At 41.1% G+C, this 20,572-nt stretch overlaps 1 protein-coding gene and 1 long non-coding RNA gene across 2 annotated transcripts in view; one reads left to right on the plus strand and one right to left on the minus strand.

Moving 5' to 3' along the window:
- Positions 1-20,572, minus strand: part of LOC134215206 (zwei Ig domain protein zig-8-like) — a 68,541-nt gene that overhangs the window by 13,171 nt on the left and 34,798 nt on the right. The window contains exon 3 of the mRNA XM_062694433.1: positions 17,762-18,151. Within this exon, the coding sequence (XP_062550417.1) occupies positions 17,762-18,151 (390 nt within the window). The remainder of the gene's footprint in view (positions 1-17,761; positions 18,152-20,572) is intronic.
- LOC134215205 (uncharacterized) lies at positions 3,304-4,249 on the plus strand. Its single transcript, XR_009980072.1, has 2 exons — positions 3,304-3,913; positions 4,124-4,249. It is a non-coding gene; the product is annotated as an uncharacterized LOC134215205 (long non-coding RNA).

The following is a 20,572-nucleotide window of genomic DNA, read 5'->3' on the forward strand; positions in this document are numbered from 1 at the left end:
CCTATTTCAAACGTTCGCTTTTCCAGCAAGGTTTGTTAAACTCAATAAATGTTTGGTAGATTACCTTGTCTTTTACTCCTTGTTTATCAAAACAGATGTCAAAACATCGGAAAAAGTAAGAGAAGTCCGAAAGAACCAGCAAAAAGCACGTGGCAGACTTGTCAGTTTTGACAGATTTTATTAGGAAAATGGGTGTGAAGGTGAAAACGGCGATTTCAACGACCGTTCAAGGAGCGACTATTTCGAACGGTCGGGTCCAATAGGGAAATCCACGTACAATATACAAAATATTTATAAAAAAAGTTTGGTAAGATTGCTTATTTTTTATGCATAATCTTTGGCCCGAACTATCAAACATCACCAACGGATTAAAAATTTATCAAAGGATGATTTTTTTGCAGTACTTCAAATTTCAACTTTAAAAAAACCGTTTCAACTTGCCCCGGTGTACCTTATTTGGTTTTCTGCAAGTTCAGCGAAAGCATGTTGTTGGAAAAGTAGTTCTGAAGGGTTTGCGGGTCTTCACTCATACTTGAAATAATTGATCTTGGATCAACATTCGAATAGAATAAAGCGGTGTCGCCTGCAAAGAGCCTGGGAGTACCCAGAAGTCCAATTTTCGTTATATCATTAATATATACGAGAAAAAGTAAGGGCCCAATATTGCTTCCTTGGGGAACATCAGTAGTTAGTTGTTTATGAGCACTTGTCTGACCTTCATATGACACGAATTGAGTTCTGTTTTCGAGATAAGTCCGGATTATATTATTCGCAACACCCCTAATTCCATAACATTCTAGCTTACGCAATAATATGTTATGGTTCAAGATATCGAAGGCCTTTTTCTAAGTCTGAGAATAATGCTCCTACATATTTCTTAGAATCCGTCTCTTCCAGAACTTCCGTTATAGCTATAGTTGTACTGCTTCCGTTGCGAAACCCGTATTGCCTACTGTAAAGTATGTTATAACGTTCTAGAAAGCTTACGATACGAGTGATCAATAACTTTTCTAAAATTTTAGTGAAAACTGAGAGAGTCGATACGGGCCGATAATTGTCAGTGTTTTTGGCCGAAAGGGTCATTAGGCCGAAATGGTTGTTGGACGAAAGGGTCGTTTGGCCGACAGGGTTTTTTGGCCGAAAGTGTCATTTGGCCAGGAGGGTCATTTGGCCGAAAGGGTCATTTGGCCAAATAGGACATTAGGCCGAATAGTTCAATTGGAAAATGAGAAATTAGGAATGAGAAGAGAGACGCTTCAGTTCTCATTCTCTATTTTTCTCGTCTCACTGTAAAAAGTGAGAAGCGTGAAATGAGGAGTGAGAAGTGAGACGTCTCACTTCTCACTCTCTATTTCTCACTTCTCACTGTGAAAAGTGAGTAGTGCGAAGCCGGTAGTGAGACGTCTCACTACTCATTCCTAATTTCTCACTTTTCAAATGACCTATTCGGGAAAATGACCTGATCGGCCAAATTACCCTTCCTGAGCAGAAGAAAGCTCAATAATACCTAATTCTGTTAATGATACCATAATATGTTATGAACTAGCCCTGCATAAGAGGTAAAATACCAAAGCAATAATACCAAAAATTAATATGGACAATATTTGAGCCATAACATACTCTGTTATTGAATTGAATTTCAATACCAAATGCATAACAAATTATTATTCGTTAGGTATTAAAATACCTAAGCATGTTATGCCTCAAGTATTCTGCATATAAGTTTTTGGTATTTTACCTCTTGTGCAAGGCTAGCTCATACCTATTTCTGTTATCTGCCCGGGTTTTGACCAAACGACCCTTTCGTCCAAACGACGCTTTCGGCCAAATGACATTTTCGGCCAAATGACCCTTTCGCCCAAATGACCCATTCGGCCAAAAGACCCTTTCGGCCAAACGACCCTTTGGCCAAATGACTTTCGGCCAGATGGGTTTCGGCCTAATGAACTGTTCGGCCTAGTGGCATTCGGCCAAATGGCTCTCGGCCAAATGACCCTTCCCCTTGTTCATTGGCTCATCCTACGTGTTAAGCTGATTATACAATCAGTTCCGAGGTGATGGTCGATTTGTGGCTTTGTTGTATAACCACCTTAAGTGTTGTTCAGTCTCTACGAACTTTGGTCGAAGACGGTGATTCTGTCTTTTCGTATTGTCTATCCGGAACAAATTTATAACGCTTTTTATACCGAAGTTGGATTTTTCTCCAGATACAGGCAATTTTCCCAACTTCGGAAGTAGTGAACTGGATTCCCCTAAAGATGCGCTAAACAACGCATCAATTAGTTTGACAGATAAAACTTCGGAAGAAAGTTCGGTTCGGAAGTCCGGACTTCCGAATTCTAAGTTGGTGCTACGCCGACAATACCTTTGGAGATTGGACACATGATACTTTTCAGCTACTCTTGTTATCAACCGGATATATTCATGTAGGAGGATCAACAATTCGAAAGCAGTAGGTGCCACCTTTACTTGCCATGAAAAATAACTTTATTTTTTGACTTCGTGCCAGATCACACTGTTTGCCGTTTATTTTGATGGCAGGCGCATTACGCCTACGGAACAAGGTGGAGCGATCTAGAAGAAACGCATGATGATTTTCCAACCTGAAAAATTAGCGCTCAATGTAGAAAAGAAAAGATTAATCCGTTGGACAACATTGAGACGCCTAGCTGAACATAAGGGAATGTTTTTAGGAAATAATTTTCATCATCTTGTTTACTTTTGTCAGCGGATTATAGTGGATGCTGGGAGCACGTGCTAAATTCTACGATGATGTGATCAACGTTAGAAATAGATTATTTAACAAATGAGGGGGTTCTTAAAATTATTTAATGTGTGATACATGTAAATATCACACAAAATAAGCACATAAGGTAATTACTTAATTGAAGTTACGTGCGTCATTGAGGATATAATGTACTTAATTCATTTGTTGATATAAATGTTGGTTTGACTTTGATACATAGGACATATTATTTTGATTACCTTTGCTCCCTGATGCACACCAATGTTTATTTGCAGTTAACGAGTGAGAAAGTGAACGCATGATTCGTTACCAGCGGAATCTGGGATAAACTCAATTTAAACAATTCAGCACGCCACCACAGCCAACGCACAGTGGGGAAAATGCGACCCAAAAAGGTACCTATTTATTGCGGCTACTTGCTGCGCCTAAAAAATACCATTCCTAAAGGGAGAATCCACGACAAATCGAATGGTGCTATTTTCATTCGCCGGAAATTATACACACAAAAAACAAACATTGTTTCATAGAATATTTTGCACTTTACATTTGAAAAGTGCTCCGTTTTCTTAAAAATAAAAGTGATATTGTTCCTTTCAAAGTAATTTTATCATTTCGAAAGTTTTTTTCTCTTGTTCCCATTGTGAAATTGAAAGTTCATCCATTTAACTAGAAAACTGTAGAACTGTCAAATTTCCTAAATCTTGAGAGAAAACAGAAAGAGAAAAACGTTTACTTCTGTTTACCCAGTTCCACTATGGACTATCAGGTGGTTAAATAAAATTTATAAAAATGTACATATATTTATTTCGCTTCTCACCTTAATTATTGTCTATTTCTCGAAAAACAAATATTTATCTACAATATTTAGAAAAAAATGTATATAATATGTACTAACATAAGATTTCTATTTATTCAAGCCCAATGTGATTGAAGTTGTTTTTTGTCCAATAATTAAAAAAAACTCCCATAGTATTATTCTGTGTGCATAATCGTTTTCGCCTTTATTCGCCGCGAAGCTTTTATTCACTGACCAGAAACAAGTCGCGGAATTTTTGTTTTCTTTCTGTTTCGAGCGAGGTTTCGAGTAAATATTTTATCTCCTGAAGATTGATTTGTTCAATCAATCTGCGGTGCAGGCAGTGCTAAAAAACTATACGGGAATGGAAGGTAGGTCATATAGTGTTATATTTTTGAGCAACATCATAATATCAAACAAAAATACCTAACTTACGGCCAGGCCCGTACACATTGCAACGGAACGGTTGACACAAATCTCGTTGTTTCCGTTGAAGTTCCGCAACATTGCGCACGGGGCTTGGCGTGATTTTGAGAAATACAATTAATATTTAACGGTATGCGAAAATCTTTATTTTTCAGCAAAACATCTGTCTGCAATGCACACCCGACAAGCGACTGTGAGGCGAGCTGTCGGGGCTTTTTGGAGCTGCTACACATTTTATATGTTGAATGAAATTATGAAATAAAAAACAAAACCTATAATAATTATTGTAATGTAGTTAAAATGGAAAAGAAAAGTTGAATGGGTGGGAGGTTCCTTTGGGCAAGTGAAATTCTCCTTTCTGAATGAAATTATTTTACTCTATAGTATTTACGATGTGATACTTTCTTTTTGACAGTTCTACAGCATTGTTTTAAAAGTTCAAACTTTTATTTTCAGAACGGGATGCAACTTTTGAACCATAGTTGTTGCAAAAGTTAACGTACTTTTATTTTGAATATTTGCCACTCTCTACGAAAAAGAACCAATGCAACTTTTTATTTTTACCAATGGTTTTTTTAATTTTAATAATGGTTTTTCTTTCTGTGTGGGAACTGGCCGTTTTGCCCCATTTACCCCTAAAAATCATATTTTTTCTATGACTGCTACAATTTAAAATCGACTGCGGCTAACTATGTCTATGTTTTCTGATGCTAATTAAGTATAAAATACTAGTGGTAACTATTCCGACCTTATACCATGACTGGAAGTGGCCGTTTTGCCCCATTTACCTCTGGAATCATATTTTGCTATGACAGCTACAATTTAAAATCATATTTGGCTGACTATTTCTTTGTTTTTATGCTAGTTTAGTAGAAAATACAAATGGTATAAATTTCGGCCATGAAAAATGACTGGAAATGGCTATTTTGCCCCATTTACCCACGAAAATCCATTTTTTCTCTGACAGCTACAATTTAAAATCGATTTCGACTAACTGTTTCTATGTTTTCTAATGCTAATTTAATAGAAAAATAGTGTAAACTATTTCGTCCTTATACCATGACTGCAAGTGACCGTTTTGCCCCATTTACCCCTGGAATCGTATTTTTCTATGACAGCTACCATTGAAAATCAAATGCGGCTGATTATTTCTATGTTTTTTGATGCTAGTATAGTAGAAAATACGAATGGTTTAAATTCCGGCCTTGGCAAATGACTGAAAGTGGCCATTTTGCACCATTTACCTTCGATATTTTTTTCTAAGAGTTACAATTTAAAATTGATTGTGGATAATTATTTCTATGATTTCTGATGCTAATTTGAAATAAAGTACAATTGTTATATATTTCGTCCTTGAATAATGACTGGAAGTGGCCGAGTAGAATCTATTCCGAAGTGGCCGTTTTGCCCCATTTACCGCCTGGAATCGTATTTTTCTATGACAACTACAATTTGAAATCGATTTAAGGTGATTATAGAATGAAGCCCGTGGTGAATTTCAAATTCACCACACGTTTATCTTCATACATTTCCAAAACCCCAAATCTGGCGTAATAGTTTTCGTACAGTGCCGAAATTCAAATTATGATTGTTCAGCATAACTAAGCAAACGATCTACCATTATTTCAGCCCCATACGCGTTATGATTCTTTCATCTCGTGCTCTTGAAAAAAATATTGGAAAAGCACGTGGTTTTCAAAATGGCCGATTTCTGGCTTCATTCTATAATCACCTTAAACTAACAATTTTTGTGTTTTCCGATGCTAATTTAGTAGAACATACAAATGGTATAAATTCCGGCCTTGGATCATGACTGGAAGTGGCCATTTTGCCCCACTAACCTTCGAAAAAAATTTATGACTGTTACATTGAAATTGTCGATTGTGGCTAATTATTTCAACGTTTTCTGATGCTAATTTGAAAAAACTTCTCAAAATCTATTGCGGCTAGCTAATTCAATGTTTTCTGATGCTAAAAGTAGCCTCACACCTCAGGAAGATTTTCCGCTCTTCTCAATAATTAAAATGGAAATATGTAGTAAGGCGCAATCGATTTCAAATAGTAGCTGTGCTAGAAAAAATGATTTTTAGAGACAAATGGGGCAAAACGGCCACTTGCAGTCATGATCCAAGGCTGGAATATGTAACAACCGTATTTTCTTACAAATTAGCATTAGAAAACATAGAAATACCAAGCCGCAATTGATTTTAAATCCTGGCGGTCATACAAAAAATGTGTTTTTTTAAATGAGGCATATTGGCCATTTTTAGTCACGATTCAAGGCTGGAATATATATCGTTTGTAGTTCCTATTGAATTTGCATTAAGAATCATAGAAATAATTAGCCAAAATCGATTTTAAGTCTTAGTGATCATATGATAAATTGACTTTTAGAGGTAAATGGGGCAAAACAGCCATTGCTAGTGACAGTCCAAGGCCGGATTATATACAATTTAGACCATTCGTATTTTCTACTAAATACGCATCAGAAAACACAGAAATCGTTAGTCGAAATTGATTTTAAAATAAAGCTGTCATAGAAAAACTACGATTTTCGTGGGTGAATGGGGCAAATAGGCCACTTCCAATTATGATCTAAGGCCGGAATTTATACCATTCGTATTTTCTACTAAATTAGCATCAGAAAACATGGAAATAGTCAGCCGCAATTCATTTTAAATTGTAACTTTCATAGAAAATACGATTTTAAGGGTAACTGGGGCAAAACGGCCACTTCCAGTCATGGTTTAAAGTCGGAATAGATACCACTTGTATTTTCTACTTAATTAGCATCAGAAAACATAGAAATAGTTAGCCGAAATCGATTTTAAATTGTAGTTGTCATAGAAAAACTACGATTTTCGTGGGTAAATGGGGCAAAATAGCCACTTCCAGTCATTTTTCAAGGCCGGAATTCATACCATTCGTATTTTCTACTGACTAAGGGTCTGTCTCAATTGGATAATTAAACTGAAATTAAACTTAAAAGTGACATTTCAATAATTATCGAATAACCCTGCTCGCAGAGCAAGATTACTTTTGACAGATATCGAATCATTTTCCATCGATGTCCTATTGGAATTGCTGGGTAGCACCAGCCATTCTTATAACGGGGTGATTTTTTAATTTTCGAACTGTCACTTTTAAGTTTAATTCTCCAAATGAGACAGACCCTAAGCATCAGAAAACATATAAATAGACAGCCGCAATTGATTTTAAATCGGAGCTGTCATAGAAAAAATACGATTCCGGGGGTAAATGGGGCAAAACGGCCACTTCCAGTCATGGTTTAAGGTCGGAATAGATACCACTCGTATTTTCTACTTAATTAGCATCAGAAAACATAGAAATAGTTAGCCGCAATCGACTTTAAATTGTAGCTGTCATAGAAAAAATATGATTTTTAGGAGTAAATGGGGCAAAACGGCCAGTTCCCATAATTTCCGGCGCATGAAAATAGCGTCATTCGATTTGTCGTGGATTTTCCCTTTGGGAAAGGTATTTTTCCGGCGCATCAAGTAGCCGCAATAAATAGGTACCTTTTTGGGTCGGATTTTCCCCACTGTGCAACGTATGCCATTGGCATCCTGGTGGTCTTTAGTTTCACATATGTACTGGCATTGGAATGGGCGGTAGGAAAATCTACACCATCGGTGCCGCCATTTGTCTTACAAAAGGGAGTGTGCCAAAGAAAATGTATATCGTAATAAGTTAGCGTATCACGAGGTAGGGGAGAACGGTCCAAAATGCACCCCTTAAGCTTTTTCGATGTTTTCGCCCATATAAACAAGAATACCCAACCATTTCAACGTATAGGTGCAAAATTTACAAACCCATCTACATTTCACAATGATCTCCTATTCAAAACAATAAGGTTTTCATGACTTTCTAACGCATTTAAAAAATGTTTTAAAAATAGGCCTGGGACAAAATGCCCGAATGGTGGTCTAAAATGACTCAATTGCATGTTAAATGATGGTGAACGCATGGTTGTTTGTAATTCTTAATGGATTGAGCTACAATCTTACGGATGTGGTTGAAGAATAGCAAATCGGTAAATTTGAGTGAATATGAAGGGATTTTGCTAGATTTTTCCAATGGAGCTCAATGATGGATAATTAATTATGAATTGTGATGGTAATATTCGTTCATGAATGTACTACAACAGATTATATCTAGACCAACATTTGAAAAGGGCGTAACAGCCAAAATTTATTTCTTCTGATTCTTCGTTGACATATATAGCTATATATGTAGACGAAGAATCAGAAGAAATAAATTTTGGCTGTTACGCCCTTTTCAAATGTTGGTCTAGATATGAGTGATTTTATGAGGAAGGCCATTTTGCCCCAGGGGTGCATTTTGGACCGTTCTCCCCTATACATAATAAACACCTATAAACACTAAAGGAAAAAGGGTGATAGATATACCAATGCGTTGTGGTAAAATCAAGACAGTTCATCTTCTTTCTTAACGTTAACGTTGCCTCACGTTTCTATAAAACAATTTGAGTCAGAAAAACTTTGACCTCACTTTATTGGATGAAGTTTGGGTTTTTCTGTACAACTGCTGTTGAATTGTAGCGATATTTTTGCATTTGCATCCTTCTGCTGGCGTTTTGGCCCACGCTCCCCCTCATCATAGATCCAAGAAATCATAAATGTATTCAGTTGACACCCAATCGGTTACCAATAAACATCGGTTTTATTGACGGGAAATAATATCTTTTTCTTTCTGCAACTCCGTTTCGGTTATCCCCCGGTCTCGTTGGACATTCCACTGTGCCTGTTCTGTCGTAGTTATATCGGCAGATTCCAACAGGTTATCGGCCCAGCAGAAGTGCGGAAGAAAAGTATTTTGTGCAGGCGAAAACGAAGCGTCCAGGTGAAAAAGACAGTGCTTTGTTCGCTGGCGTTGGTTCGTTTTTTCGCGGTGCGTTGGTTGGTTTGCTCGTTGCGGTACCCGTTCGGAACGCGTAGTTGCCTGTGTAGTGCAGTCGTCGTGAGAACGGAAGAGTTGGCTGACTGAAAGCTGAAGCCCAGTGAGGAAGAAATTGGTAGAAAGTAAACAGACGCGAAGTGTAATTGACTTTGTGTGCTGTTGGTTTTCGGTGCGAGGGGAGAACGGTACGAAACGCACCAGGGGGTAAAGTGACCCAAGATTGAAGAAAAGTTATTGCGGTTTGTGATTGTTTTTCAAAGTCGAGAGGAAAGTTAAGCGCGTCGGATAATTAGTTTGGAAGAGATTTTCATCCGGTGAAGAAGAGTGAGAAATGGCCGAGAAAGTTTCGTTTCCGCTGTTGAACAACAGCAATTATTCGACATGGAAAATCCGTATGCAAATGTTGTTGATACGGGACGACTACTGGTTTGTGGTGGTAGATCCAAAGCCGGATCCTGTTACAACAACATGGAGGAAGGCAAGTCAGAAGGCGCTGGCAACGATCGTGTTATTTATAGAGGATAGCCAGATGAACTTGGTGAGGGACGCAGACACGGCGCAGGAGGCTTGGAACAAGTTGAAAGCGTATCATGAGAAGACAAGTATGACATCACGCGTGTCGCTCCTGAAACGGATTTGTAACCTCAATCTAGGAGAAGAACGTGTAGAAGGACCCGAAATGGAGAAGCATCTGTTCGAGCTTGAAGAACTCTTCGATCGTCTGCAATGCGCGGGTCAGCAGCTAGAGCCGTCTTTAAAAATAGCAATGGTGCTCCGGAGTCTACCTGATTCATGTGACGGATTAGTGACAGCGTTAGAAAGCCGGAAAGATGAAGATCTGACGATGGAGATCGTGAAGCAGAAGTTACTCGACGAGTGGCAACGGAGGACGGAAAGACTAGCGAGTTCAAGTTTTGAGAACGGTGAAAAAGCGTTGAGGACATATGCGAAGCGACAGGAGGAGAAAATTTGTTTTTATTGTGGAAAGCCAGGACATTTCAAGCGGAATTGTCGTCTGTTCCTGAAGATGCAAAGCATGGACAATGGAGGTGTCGTCGAAGCAAAGCAAGCAAATGAAAATGATAACCCGGTTTGTTTTTCGGCCAAGCAGCATCAGCAAAAAGGGCGTTGGTTAATTGACAGTGGCTGTTCGTGTCACATGACCAATGATAAGCAGTTCTTCCGAAAACTGGATGAGACCATGAAGACTGAAGTAGTATTGGCTGATGGCTCTGTGGTGAAGTCTGTCGGTATCGGCGAAGGGTCTGTGAGGTGCATTGACGGCAATGGAAAACTGACTACGATCTGGATCAAAGAGGTGTTGTACATACCGAGTCTGTACATTGGAGTTTTATCGGTCCAAATACTGCTGAAGAGAGGATTGAAAGTTGAGTTTGGATCATCGAGGTGCAGCATCGTCGATCCGTACAAGAAGGTAGTGGCTATTGGTGAACTACGAGAAAACTTGTTCGAGTTGAAGTGTTCATCAAATTGGAACGAGGTGGTCAAGTATCCGGAAGATTCATTGTTGCAAAGAACTAGGGCAAATCAAGATGAACATAAAGAAGTGTTTATGGACTGTATGGACAATAATTTTGATTATTGGTGTCGGGGATTGCGAGGTAGATTGTTGAACAATTAGAAGCAGGCTGCAAATATCGAGGAGGAGTGTTGAATTGTAGCGATATTTTTGCATTTGCATCCTTCTGCTGGCGTTTTGGCCCACGCTCCCCCTCATCATAGATCCAAGAAATCATAAATGTATTCAGTTGACACCCAATCGGTTACCAATAAACATCGGTTTTATTGACGGGAAATAATATCTTTTTCTTTCTGCAACTCCGTTTCGGTTATCCCCCGGTCTCGTTGGACATTCCACTGTGCCTGTTCTGTCGTAGTTATATCGGCAGATTCCAACAACTGCGCCCCACTCTAATGTAACACTAATACTAACAGTCTTGGGGAAAATATCCAAAAGAGATATTACGCACTATATTTCGGAATAAATATTTCCACGGAAACGGCCATATCTCAGATGTTTGTGGACCGATCTGCGATAATTATATATGAATCAACTCTGTAAAAGCTCTAGTTTCTGTAAAAATATAGCAAGGGCGGAAAATTTCACCCTTGTGAAGAATATAATTACACAAATCCTAGCATTTTGACATGCCTACAAATAGATGAATTTCTGGCAGAACCAAAACCAAAGGAACGAACTGATATTGCATAGAGCAATGATCATTCAAACTTTGATGAATTTCTTTGCGTCTAATAATTTTGACGCTGTACTGCCCACAATCGAATATTTGTCCCATATGAATAAGAAATCCAGCAACGATGAACACTGATATGGGATCATAGGTAGTGTAGGTCTGCTTGTCTGTGATAAAACATATGGTTTATACCCGCCAAGTAACATTTTGAATATTATTAAGGAGATGTATTTGGTTTAAAACATATTGAACGACTTATTTGCTTCATTCGACTGTTCACTTTACCCCAGCGCCTGACCATTTTACCCAGCCCCAAACAAAATTTAATTATTTTAGACTAATTTTAAATGATTATTATAATATACTAGTCGGCCCGGCAGACGTTGTTCTGCATAGTTGGTGAAAATGCGCGATGTGAACTGCGCATGCGAAATTTCCATTCGAATCTTATAAATTAATCATATAAACCCGTCGGAAACAAAAACGAACATACCTATCTACTGGAGGAATGATGAAAATCCATACAGCTGTTTTTGAGTTATGCGGATACGAACACAGACCATTTCATTTTTATTCTATAGAAAATAGTATATTCAAGTTTTTGCCTTTCTCGTACAACAAAGTTGTACCGAAAGGCTATAGGACTACTCCAAAAAACAACTTTTGATAGAAGGCCCGGAGACCCATAGTGTTATATACCGATCGACTCAGTTCGACGAATCGAGGTGATGTCTGTATGTGCGTATGTATGTGTGCGTTTTTTTTTCTTCCTAAGCAATGAAGGGGGAATCTGCTCAACAGACATCCTGGGTTGTCCAGGAAGTGCGGGGTTAGGGGCCACCTCCAACAGCAAACGAGGGAGGCAGGACTGCATCCCCGACCCGCTAAACCGTTTCCATTGCCGCCAAGCCCATCGTCCCTTCGGTACAACCAGAAAGTAATGCTTCAAAGGGGGGCCAGTGCAAAACGCACCCTCGAGGTTAGCTGCGTGTCCTTGCTTGCGCTTGCTGGCATAAATTGCAGAGCTATTTGACATCATCTGTGGCTACCAAAGGTGAGCTTATCGTCGATCATTACCCCCAAGAGTTTGATGGAGCGTTCAGAGGTGACCGCGCAGTTGCCTGCCCTTATCACCGCTTGTTACTCCGACTTTCGGTTGTTAACAACAACAACCTCAGTCTTGTGGTGAGCCAATTCTAACTTCCTGGAACTCATCCACTCCTCCACAATTGCGATCGAGTGGGCTGCAGTCAACTCCACCTCTTCGATCGATTCGCCGTAGACCTCCAGCGGAATATCGTTAGCGAAGCCGACGATTACCACGCCCACTTCAACCTCAAGACACCGTCGTACATGACGTTCCATAACACCCGACCCAGTATTGAACCTTGCGGAACCCCTGAGGTTATGTCAACGCACTTCCGACCCGCCTCCGTGTCGTATACCAGTACTCGATTCTGGAAGTAGCTTCTGAGAATCTTGTACAGGTACTCGGGAATTCCAAGACGCAGGAGCGCATCTGCAATAGCTGCCCAACTGGCGCTATTGAAAGCATTCCTCACGTCGAGAGTCACTACTGCACAATAGCGAACTCCCCTCCTCTTACGCTGGATAGCTATCTCCGAGGATTTGGTAACCGACAAGATAGCGTCTACGGTCGACTTACCCTTTCGGAAGCCAAACTGGTTGCTCGATAGACCATCCGCACCCTCCGTGCGTACCAACAACCTCTCGAGCACCTTCCCCACCGTATCAAGTAGGCAAATTGTTCTATATGCCGACGGATCCCCCGTCGGACCAAGCTCTATCTTTTCCATGCTGCAGGGAAGACTCCCTAGTCCAGGCATCTCTGCATGGAAGATCTGAACATCTCGGGAGCCTCAGCAAAAGCCGCTTTAATGGCCAGGCTCGAAATGCCATCCGGTCCTAGCGCCTACACCTACACTAAAAGACTGTACAATCCCCGCAAGTTCCGCCACGGTTACTCTTCCCTCGTCGGCCACCCTGGCCCCTGGCAGCTCCACAAAGGGAGGCCAGGGACTTGGGTCGTGACGTGGGAAGAGCCCCGCGATGATCCTCTCCAGCATCTCTGGAGACCGCTCTGTAGGGGCCATCGCCCCACGTGTCTTGGCCATTACGACCCTATGGGCGTCACCCCATGGATTCGCGTTGGCACTTTGACACAGGCCCTCGAAGCAGGCTTTTTTGCTTAATCTAATCTCAGTCTTCAGAGCGGCTCTAGCAGCCACGAACGCCACCCGTCGTTCAACACGCTCCTCTTCTGTGCGTGCTCGCTGCATCCGCCTCCTTGCCCGTAGGCAGGCGCGGTAGAGATGGTCGGGTTTCACATTTTGCCAATCCGAACCCGACCCGAACCCGATTCATAAATTCATTTCAAACCCGGACCCGACCCGAACCCGAAATAAAAAATCTTATCAAACCCGTACCCGACCCGAACCCGAATTAATTCAACTATTTAAACCCGAGCTGGACTCGAACTATTTTGTTGTCGGAAAACTCAAACTAGATATTTTATATTTCTCTTTACATCAAAAATGATGTTGACCCAAATAACGAAAAATCCTCAAATTTACCTTAAACGAATAAAAAAATATTCGATAATAAAATTCTCAAACCCATACCCGACCCGAACCCGACGTGTTCGGGTTGGGTTTGGGTTTGGGAAATTAGTAAAACCTCTTTCTGTTGTTAACAACAACAACCTCAGTCTTGTGGTGAGCCAGTTCTAACTTCCTGGAACTCATCAACTCCTCCACAATTGCGATCGAGTGGGCTGCAGTCAACTCCACCTCTTCGATCGATTCGCCGTAGACCTCCAGCGGAATATCGTCAGCGAAGCCGACGATTACCACGCCCACTTCAACCTCAAGACACCGTCGTACATGACGTTCCATAACACCCGACCCAGTATTGAACCTTGCGGAACCCCTGAAGTTATGTCAACGCACTTCCGACCTGCCTCCGTGTCGTATACCAGTACTCGATTCTGGAAGTAGCTTCCGAGAATCTTGTACAGGTACTTGGGAATTCCAAGACGCAGGAGCGCATCTGCAATAGCTGCCCAACTAGCGCTATTGAATGCATTCCTCACGTCGAGAGTCACTACTGCACAATAGCGAACTCCCCTCCTCTTAGGTTGGATAGCTATCTCCGCGGATTTGGTAACCGACAAGATAGCGTCTACGGTCGACTTACCATTTCGGAAGCCAAACTGGTTACTCGATAGACCGCACCCTCCGTGCGTATCAACAACCTGTTGAGGATGATCTTCTCGAGCACCTTCCCCGCCGTATCAAGCAGGCATATTGGTCTATATGCCGACGGATCCCCCGGTGGTTTTGGCAATAGGACCAAGCTCTGCCTTTTCCATGCTTCAGGGAAGACTCCCTCGTCCAAGCATCTCTGCATGACAGATCTGAACATCTCGGGAGCCTCAGCAATGGTCGCTTTGATGGCCAGGTTCGGAATACCATCCGATCCTGGCGCCTTACCTACACTAAGGGACTGTGCAATCCCCGCAAGTTCCGCCACAGTTACTCTTCCCTCGTCGGCCACCCTGGCCCCTGGCAGCTCCACAAAGTGAGGCCAGGGACTTGGGTCATGATGTGGGAAGAGCCCCGCGATGATCCCCTCCAGCATCTCTGGAGACCGCTCTGTAGGGGCCATCGCCCACCGTGTCTTGGCCATTACGACCCTATGGGTGTCACCCCATGGATTCGCGTTGGCACTTTGACAGTTTGACACAGGCCCTCGAAGCAAGCTTTTTGCTTGGTCTAATCTCAGCCTTCAGAGCGGCTCTAGCAGCCATGAACGCCACCCGTCGTTCAACACGCTCCTCTTCTGTGCGTGCTCGCTGCATCCGCCTCCTTGCCCGTAGGCAGGCGCGGCGCAGGTTCGCAATTGCTTGAGTCCACCAGTAAGCCGGTGGCCTCCCATTCCTTGGGTGAACTTTCCTAGGCATGGTGGCATCACATGCACGCGAGAGTACTGTTACCAGCTGCCCGCCGCTGGTCGTATAGTCGATACTGTAGCGAACCGCCAGGTGGTCGCTGTGAGTGTAGCCATCATCTACCCTCCAGTTCGAACTACTCGTTTGGCCAGGGCTCCAGAACGTAACGTCGATAATCGACTCGGCCCCGTTCCAGCTGTAGGTACTTTTGGTACCGACATTACCCAAGTCCACATCCAACATGGCCAGTGATTCCAGCAGGATCTGCCCCCGTTGATTCGTGGATCGGCTTCACCATTCCACGGCCCAAGCGTTGAAGTCCCCCGCTATCACCACCGGCCTACGCCCCATCAAGTTAGCCGTCAAACAATCTAGCATTCGACCGAACTGCTCGATCGACCATCGAGGAGGCGCATAGCAGCTGCAGAAGAAGACCCCGTTGATTTTGGCAATGACGAAGCCCTCGTGTGTCGAAGACACCAACTCTTGGACTGGGTATTTCCCCGTTGTCCATATCGCCGCCATTTTAGACCCATCGGTGACCCAGGCACAGTAGGCCTGGCCGCTTTTATGTTTATGACTGTGTGTAGACTAGACTAGACTAATAGGAAAATATGTTCCTTTAGACATGGTCAAAAAAACAATAACATTCTTGTTATTTTCTCATGAATGTAAGCCAAATGTTCTATGAATCTTTGAAAAATGATCCATAAAAAACATATTTTGATCCATAAAACTCCACAAATTTTGATATATGACCCATAAATTTCAAAAAGTGTGTGGATCAATTCTATACCAGCATTTGAAAAGGGCGAAACAGCCAAAAATTATTCCTTCTGATTCTTCGTCCACATATAGAGCTTTATATGTAGACGAAGAACCAGAAGGAATACATTTTGGCTGTTACGCCCTTTTCAAATGTTGGTCTAGAATTAATAAAGTTTAATTGGCCTTCTTTCTAAGCGTTATAGATCATATGTTTAAATTTATAGATCATAATACCAAAACTATGGATCATATGATTGAAATTATGGATCATCATCACGAAAAAAGCGCAAATTTTTATGTTTTATGGATCAAAATACATTTTTTTATGGATCATTTTTCAAAAATTTATGAATCATTTGTCATACGTTCATGGAAAAATAGCAAGAATGTTATTCACTCATAATAAGACGAGTTTGTACAAGTCGACTAAGTCAAGTCAAGTTCGAGACACTGAAGACGACCTTACTGTTGAGGTCGAAATACGTATCTGTCAAGGTACAATTAAGTGGTGGAATTAAATGGGATTGTACAAACTCGTCTTATGGCAAGTGAAGACATTCCACTAAGAAGTCCAAACTAATTTTCTTAAAAAGAATGTTATTGTTTTTCTTGACCATGTGTAAAAGAACATATTTTCCTATTAAATGCAATATTTTAGCGTAGTTCTTCTTCTTCTTCTTATTGGCATTACATCCCCACACTGGGACAGAGCCGCCTCGCAGCTTAGTATTCATTAATCACTTCCACAGTTATTAACTGCGAGGTTTCTAAGCCAGGTTACTATTTTGCATTCGTATATCATGAGGCTAACACGATGATACTTTTATGCCCAGGGAAGTCGAGTCAATTTCCAATCCGAAAATTGCCTGAACCCAGCCACCCTCAGCATGGTCTTGCTTTGTAGCCGCGCGGCTTACCGCACGGCTAAGGAGGGCCCCGTAGTTTTAGCGTAGTTATGGATCCTAAAATTATTCTTTATGGATACTCCCGATCTATTTTTTTTACTATTTTATGGATTTATGGTAGCGTTTTATGGAACATTCAGATGTTATTTACGGATCGTTTTTCATTTTTTTATGGATCATCTTTGCACATTCAACCGTTCAATGTAAGGGATGCCAATAAGAATAACCAACCAATAAATTTGTAAATTAATAAATTAATTTGCCCTCACTGTTGTGAAACATTATGGCTCCGGAAGAACTTGGAAGATTGGCCAATAACAACAAAAAATTGAACTTATCCAGTTCACGCAATATTGATGACTTTTAAATTTTTTTCGAATTCAATACATTCATATTTTTTCTTATGATACTCGTTGACAATTATTTGACCGCGTAACTAATATTTTTTTATTTTTCTCATGGAAGTCTTGTTTTTAGCGCACCCCAACGCCTGGTGTCCTTGATGGGGGCCAAGTCGTCCAACTGCACTCAGTTACTCGGCAACAAATCATGTTCTTCTGATTCACAATGTTCGCCTTCCACAAGATTCAACTGTCTACAATTGGAATACTTAGAATCGAACGTTTTGTAAAACGGAGAAAGTTCGTCGAATTGGTATCAGATCCTATTGTCTTAATGATAGTAAGCAATCGTTTGAAATTTAATGTCATGTCACATACCTTTCCACAGCAGATTTCAACAAATTTACAAATGATCACATTGTTTGTTGTGTGGTTGACGTTGACCGTTAGCTAAAACCACTTAAAAATTTTAGTTTCAAATAAATGCCACCTGATCGCCAGTGACTTGCGTACGTTGAAACCGTTTGGCTTATTATTAGGCATAACGACACATAAATCACCACAAACAAATGTCTATTTCTGTCCGCGTGGCGATTTAAGCGCTCATATTAGAACTCATGCATGGGCTATTAGTTTAACTGGTTTAACTCACTTAGTACGATCAGATAGAGCGCTAAACTCCTCACAGGCATCGTGGAAATCTGGCACTCGTAGATACCGGTGTCTTTCCGCTCGGTCCATTTGATGTGCAGAATCCACTCGTTCGTGTCCGCACTGTGCAGGGACTGGAACCGCTCGTCTGCGGTGTACGTAACGCGATCTATTGTGAGTATTCGCAGATCACTTTGTGATATCCAGGACACGGTGTATTTGCCCAGATTTTCGACGACACAGCTCAGAAAGGCTGGATCACCCCGCCGCACTGTAGCGTTCTTTGACATTGACGTCACGATGTGAGGATCTGGCGGTTGCGGCGGAGAGGGCCTTGAGCTGAGTGCTTCTGTCCGTTGGTGGTTCGAATAGTACATGCCATTGACAAGGTCTGAAAAAAATACAAAAATAGCAAATTGTTATGACGCATGTAATTCACGGGTTGAAACAAAAATAGCGTACATTTATTTCTAAATTAGGGAGATTATGATCTTCATCACAATAGGTTCTTGTTAACTACTTTTATTACCTATCTTTATAGCTAATTTAGACGTGGCTTGTTTGTTATCCCAAAACGCTAATCTTGTACAGAAACATTAATCAAATCATTAAACAGTATAAATCATACATCTGTACAAAACCTGCAGTCTGAACATTTATAAGTACAGAGCTGCAATATTATGGGATCTCAACATCAATCAATCACCGCCGCAGACGCCAGTTGGGAATGCAGCACGCTCCGGCTTGCTCATTAGATTCATCATTCTGGAATATGTGTGACTATGTAGGTATAAACATCTTCACTTGAACGTCAGAGGGCACATAAATCTTTCCACACATCATCATCGACGCTGTTTGGTTCACATGCATGGTTTCGGCCGCTTTGCGTACGATGAAATTGACTGTCTAGCACAATTTAGAAGTAGGGTCGCCACTTTTCAGCAATGCCAAATAGTGACAAATATACCGCTAGTGTTTATGACTATTGCGATCAGCATCATAATATTTTTATTTTATACTGCTTTCTTTTCCATTAGCTTGTTTATTCTCGAGTACTTAACCCTGATCGGGGTTAGGAAGATAATTTCCACTCCTGAACTCTACATATGGAAACCACAGACAAACAGACGTAACACTAGAGAAATTACCATCGACCATGACTTCAACGATCAATTTGAATTTGATTGATTACGCCTTTCACAACCAGAGGCGCTAGCGTCGTAATCCTTCGAGTTTGACATTTCACTCTAGCGCCTTCTGGTGACAATGTCATACGAAACATTGTTTCGTGTAACATGCTCGCAAGGTGGTGGTAGAGGAGTTGAGCGATGGATTTTTCAGCTAAATGTTCAAGCTGTTACGTCTGGTTGTCTGTGTGGAAACTATCAATCTATGAGTTGGGAGCAACGCCTCTATGATCCGAAGAACAGTCTGACAAATTCTTTGTAAATGTGATCCACGGTATCGAACTTAGACGAGCACGCAAGCACCCAAACATCGGCGCTGTGATTATCATTTGAAAATTAGATGTTTTGAACATCTGTTATATCATATCGGATTTTTGGCTATTTTTTGCGTGTTTTTAAATTCAGCTATCCTAAAAAATAGTAATCATTTTTCATCTGCCTCTTTTATAATTAAATTTATAAGGGTTCTTTCACAAATTACGTAACGCTAAATTTTAGACCCTCACCCTCCCCCTCGAAACATTTTTTGTAAAAAAGGTTTAATTTTTTTTGTGTGGATCGTAACGCTCGGCCTGATTCCCTATCTCCCCTATAGCGTTACGTAATTTTAGGAAGGTCCCTCCACCTTTATGCAACAAACTAAGCCAAAAGTCTAATATTCAGACGTTCAAAATACCAACGTTATTCTATTATGGCTACGAAATGGTGAGTTAACATCTGGGAAGGGACGACAAACATAGCTCTGATCCTCGCAAGTCCCAATTCTCAAGGTGCCGTCAGACGTTGCAAGCAAATCACTCGCAAAGAGCATTTTTCTCGCAGAAAGTGACTGTCAAAAATTTGCCTGTCTGACTACACTGAAAGTGATTGCATGCAAACAAATTACAACTCGTAAGCAAACGCTCGCTTGCAATAGTGCTGTCCAATAAGAGCTTGAAGTAGCTCGAAGTTTCTTCCTGTCCTGCTCATGCCCATTTGTTGACAAAAAAGAACGAGCAGGACGGGAACAACTTTGAGCTTCTTCGAGCTGCTCATTGGACAGCATTAAGGACATAGTTGGAAGAGTACCAAGATGGCAGCTAATATGGCACCGGACCTTCCACGGGCCAACCCAATACCTCCTGCACTCCTCGCCCACCAACATTCGAATGCATCGAACAGCATCGAACAAAAGTTAATTATTCAAATTACTAACCTGTTCACAGCATATTTCCTTACTTCCCGTGATAATGAACATGTTTCTTCAATGAATCCTATGTATTCCGGCTCGAATTGTAGCATAAATTAGCAGTTTCGTGCCAATTTAATAGCCGTCCGCGATTTGTTGGTTTCATCACTGCACTTCACTTCTTCTCAAAGGGCATTGGAATAATCAAGTTTTTACTCACTTTTCCACACATGAGTAGCCCGAAATGTTGATAGAATGCAAATTAAACACCACTTTTTGAAATCAGTCACTTATTTGAACCGAAAACTTAGTATGAACTGCTAGATTTGCTCGAAAAAAACGATTAAAAACTGATCGTGGAGTGAATGTAAACACCGCGGTGCACCGGCACCGGCAGCAGCAAACTAATAAGTAGGGTGGCTCAAAAAATAATTTTGCTTCGCCACGCTCAGTTGAT

Source organism: Armigeres subalbatus, chromosome 2, assembly GCF_024139115.2.
Source record: "Armigeres subalbatus isolate Guangzhou_Male chromosome 2, GZ_Asu_2, whole genome shotgun sequence".
Taxonomy (NCBI): Eukaryota; Metazoa; Arthropoda; class Insecta; order Diptera; family Culicidae; genus Armigeres; species Armigeres subalbatus.